The following is a 4,693-nucleotide window of genomic DNA, read 5'->3' on the forward strand; positions in this document are numbered from 1 at the left end:
CAGATTGCTGTCTTTAGGGGCATTTGATGAGACTTTTCCCTGGTTTTCCTTAGTTTTTTAGAGCTTTATCTCCCAGGATCAGGGCTGGCACCTGTTCCTGCCTGAGGAGATGAAGCTGGGCCCCTCTCCCACCCTCCCCACGGGCCCGAGGGTGCACAAAGCCTTTCCAGCCGCACTGCAGGGCATTTTTGTCTTTATTTTGGCTGCAGGAACACAAGCGGTGGGCTCGGTGACACCTCCTGTCTGCCGGACATCCTCCAGCCCAGCTCCCCGATGCTGCCTTCGGATGTCACCGGTGTTCCCGAGCTCCGCCTCGTGTTCCCACTCCACTGGTGCGTGATCCCTGGAGAAACGATCCCTGCGGCCGGCAGCCTATCCCAGCAGGCAGGAGTCCCCCTGGCACAGCTCCCCCAGCTCCAAGCTGACCTGGGGAAGGAGGGCAGAGCCGAGGGGCAGCCCCGGAGCGGGTGCGGCGCCGCGGGGGGCAGGAGGGGCCCGGCCCTACCTTGGAAGTGCAGAGGAGCGGCGGAGCGTCCGGCAGGCAGCAGGAGGAGGCGAAGGATGCTCGCTGCTCCAGGAGCTGCTCCAGCGGCGCCGGGCTGGGCTCGGGCTCGGGCTGGGCCAGACTGTCCCGCAGCCTGCGATAGGGAGCGCGGTTACAGCGGGAAGCGGAGCCACGCGGCTCCTGGTGCATCCCGGTTTGGCATCCTCAGCATTATGGATGGATTCTGATTGCATCCAGCTACCCAGGTGGGTTTTTTGTGGGGGGAAGGGAAAGGCTCACCTCTTCTTGAACTCAAGGAAAGGCAGCTTGTGGTACTGCCCGCAGAGCTGGTCAGCCTTTGCCAGGAAGGGGAACAGCTCCTCGGCGATCCGCTGGCGCTGGGGGCAGAGGCGGGGAGTTACCAGGATGGAATTTGGGGGACACTGGGATGAGGGGGAACAGGATGAGCCCCCACAGCACTCACCTTAATGTCCCAGCAGGCAGAGGGGTCCTTGGAGGAGCAGCATTCCCCCGGAGTTTCCCGGAGGAGTCGTAGAGCTTGGCAAGGACGGCCTCGGGGAGGTTGGGATGCCTCCGGGCCAGCTCAAACAGGAACCTGGAGCGGGAAATGAGAGAGCTCAGGTGAGTTCTCATTGTGGGCGCTGCTCGGACTGGGATGGGGCTCGCTTTTGGCATCTTTGTGCAGCCCCTGGTGGAACTCAATTCCCCTGAGGGAATTGAGGATGTTCCCCTGGTTATCCCCATAATAACCTAAGCACAGAACAGGGTCAGGAACTGGTTGGACTCGGTGATTTTAGGGATCTTTTCCAGCTTAAATGGTTTTATTCCATGACTGCCCCCTGGCTGCCGTGGGTCCCGCTCACCTGGTGGCGTGGAGAGCCCCCTCCTTGGCACACAGCTCCTTGTTGGTGGGCTCTAGTGGCTCTGGCAGCCTGGTAGCTGGGGCTGGGGGCATGGCCAGGATGCAGAAATGGTTTTCCATCAGGTTTTTCCCCTGGCAGCAGGCAGCGAAGCGCCTGTCCCGTGCCGACAGCGCCGAACAGACTCTGGCCGTGTGCTCCAAGAGCTGCAGAGAGGGAGCAGGGCCTGTGCAGGAGCCCTCAGCCCCCTGAGCTCCTGCTGGAGCTGCTCTGGGCTGGGCTCCAGCCCCCCTTACCTTCTTCTGCATGCAGTCCTCGGCCATGGAGTCACAGCACTGGGAAGCCACCTCGGCAGCGTCCTCAGCCAGGGGCAGCAGCTCCTCGAAGGAGGCAGTGGGAATCTTCTGGGCCAGAGAGGCCAGGGAGCTGGGGAGCACAGGGTGAGTGGGGCTGGAGGCTTGGATCCCCCTCCCAGGAATCAGCTCTGAGCAAGGTGAGGGAGGGAGGGGATGGGAAGGGCAGGGATTGCTCCGTGCCTGTGCTGTGCACGGGGCAACTGCAGGGATCCACAGCAGAGTTAAAGCTTGTGTTCCTAAATGCTGCCTGCCAACAGGATCTGCAGCAGGAGAGAGGAGCCCTGTCCCAGGATGGAGAGGCCATTTCCCCCCATACCTGAAGCTGGCTTTGTCCTTGCCATAGGCCGAGAAGCGGGAGCAGATCCGGTTTGACGTCAGGGTGAGCAGGGAGAGGGTTTTCCTCTCCAGTTTCTGCCACAAAAAGAGGATGGCAGTGGAAACCAGCACAGTGCTTGCCTGGCTCCCTGGGCAGTGAGGATGGGGGACTCACCTCCTTCAGGAAGCAGGCAGTGGGTGCGGGGGAGATGCAGCAGGTGGAGACCATGGAGAGGAAGGTGGTGGTAGAGGCCAGGAGCACAGGCAGGGGAGCCTGGCTGTAGCTGCTGGCATACTCATAAAGAAACCTGTGGCAGAGATGGGATAAGGAGATCCAGCACCTCAGGATCAGGGAATCGGGAGTGTAAGTGGGGTTTGGGGGAGTTGAGGTGCTCCAGGGATGGGAACCCTCTCCAGGCACCCCCTCAGGCTGTCAGCCCGTGCCGCAGGCCGGTGCCAGCACCCAGCTGGGCGCAGCCCGGCTCACCTGTCGGCGAATTCCCGGGGCTCCTGGCGGAAGGCGTGGCAGAGCTCGCGGTCGGAGGGCTGCAGGAAGCGGGGCAGGGGCTGGGGCGGGTGCCGCAGCGCGGCCAGGCACAGCTTGCGCTCCAGCCCCTGCTGGCTGCAGCACTGCGCCGCGCCGGGGTGCGCCGGGAAGGGCGAGTCCGCCCCGCAGGATTTCTCCGACAGCGCCGTGGACTGCGGGATTGGGGACAGGAGGTTATGGCCACGCCGTGCCATCGCCCATTACCCATTTTTGGGGTCTGTTGGATGTTTTTGGTCAGGCTCACCCCGGCGTCGTAGCAGGAGGGGTCGGCCCCGTCGGCGCAGCAGGTCTCGGCCAGGGAGACAATTTCCCGGACGAGGTGGCCGATCTCCTGGAACGTGCCGTTGGAATATTTCCGGCTGGTGTCAATGATGGTCCTGGCAGCAAGGACAGGGAGAGCCAGGTGAGCCTTTATCTTCAATCAGAAATCACTTCACAGGACTGTTCTGCCCAAATGGGTTTAACAGTGCTGGCCGTGGTGCAGAGAGAAATCACAGCATATTCCTTGGAAAACAGCCAGGAAAGAACTGGAACAGCTTCCAGGCTGGGGCCTGCCACTTACAGGGGACTGTGTGTCAGCTCTGGGAGAATTCTTAATAATTTAGGTGCTTAATTTGTTTTTTCAGGAATTCAACAAGGAATCAAACTTTTCTCCTGCTAAAAGCAATCAGAGCCCAGGGGTTGAATTGCATCTCCCCTTTTTGATGAATTGAATCCATCTGCCCTTTTCCATTATTTTTATTTACTGTTTTCTGTCCCGGCTCAGGTGTCAAGGTTCCTGGGAGGGCACCAGCAGCAGGAGGTACCTACAGGGTTCTGAAGTTCTCCTTGCCCAGGATCTTGTACTCCTGGCAGACCTTCTCCCGGACATAAGCTTTCCCTGAAAGTGCAGGAGAAGGAGGAATTGTGAGTAAGGAAAAAGGAATGCTCTCTCACCACGGAACACACTCCTTTATTCACTTGGGGTTTGTTCATTTTTTTCATTCTATTACTTCTTTTTCCCATTTTTCCACCACTTTTTCGAGGTGGTCCCTGGGGCAATGTTGTCAGAGCCAGTCTGGGAGAAGCACTCCTGGTGTTCAGGCTGCTGCTCCAGCTCTGCAGCCAGGGAAAGGGGCAGGGAGAAAACCCTCTCTGGAGTTGGGAGAGCTACAGGTAAATTATATGGTAGGTTTGGAGTATGGAATATGTGGGGTTGGATTTTCTGGCAGGGCCTGGAAACTGTAAGGGCTGGGAAACCATCCGGGGCCATGTCCACGAGGCAGCCAGGAGTGAAAACATCCCCAGCAGTGCTGCCCTCCCTGCAAAACCAGGATCGATTCCCATCAGACTCTTTGGGGCCAGACCTTGGCAGCAGCAGGGTAAACACTGATCCCGGTGTTCCCTGGGACTGCAGCCTGGGGCAGGGTCACCTCCCCAAAACCCAGGGCTTTGGGCCATCACTCTGAGGGTCACATCCCTCTGGTGGCAAGGGGAGAACAGGGTGAAGGCAGGGGGTTCCAGAAAAGGGGAAACCATGGAAAAATTGCATCTCTTTCCCAGCAGGAACATCGGCTTCCAGTCCCAGCTTGTGGCATTTGTGTTCACTTGTACAAAGCCATGTGGGAGAGGTAAGTTTTGGGTGGTTTTTGGCAGCTGGGGGATTCCCTGTGGAGCGGAGAAGGCAGCAAAGGATGGCAGAGCATCGTTCCCACCAAGAGGTGAGTTTTGCACAGGAATAGTGCTCCCCAGGGGAGTCAGGAAATCCCATTTTTCTTCAGAAATGAAAATGCCAGTCCCTGTGGCTCTGTCCTCTCCCCATCCCACCTCCCCCAGCATCACCCCACAGTGGCATCCTGGACCCCAACCCATCCTCCCAGCCCTTCCCTTCCCTCTCTGCTCCTGCCCAGCGGTTTGGCTGCAGGCTGGGAGAGGGGGGACCACTGAAAACCTCTGGAATTGAGGCCCCATCCCCGTGCCCCTCATCCCAGGGCCAGCACAGCCCGGGATCACCTCCCTTACCTCGGTGTAAGGCCTGTGCAGCGGCCAAGAGTGGCAGCAGGGCCAGGGCTGCCCTCATGCTGGAGCTGGCTCTCCTCCTCCTGCCGGGAAGCGGCACTGGGAGTCCCAT

The 4,693-nt window shown here is 59.6% G+C and overlaps 1 protein-coding gene across 1 annotated transcript; it reads right to left on the minus strand.

The window, feature by feature from the left end:
* Positions 1–284: 284 nt before the first annotated feature.
* Positions 285–4,693, minus strand: GC (GC vitamin D binding protein). Its single transcript, XM_030947903.1, is given in 13 exon segments — positions 285–426; positions 506–638; positions 785–882; positions 969–1,015; positions 1,018–1,100; positions 1,369–1,571; positions 1,662–1,791; positions 2,038–2,132; positions 2,212–2,344; positions 2,524–2,735; positions 2,828–2,960; positions 3,394–3,463; positions 4,585–4,693. Coding segments are annotated over 13 exon segments (1,500 nt in total). The 3' UTR covers positions 285–372.

The sequence above is a fragment of the Camarhynchus parvulus genome, chromosome 4 (genome assembly GCF_901933205.1).
Source record: "Camarhynchus parvulus chromosome 4, STF_HiC, whole genome shotgun sequence".
Lineage (NCBI taxonomy): Eukaryota > Metazoa > Chordata > Aves > Passeriformes > Thraupidae > Camarhynchus > Camarhynchus parvulus.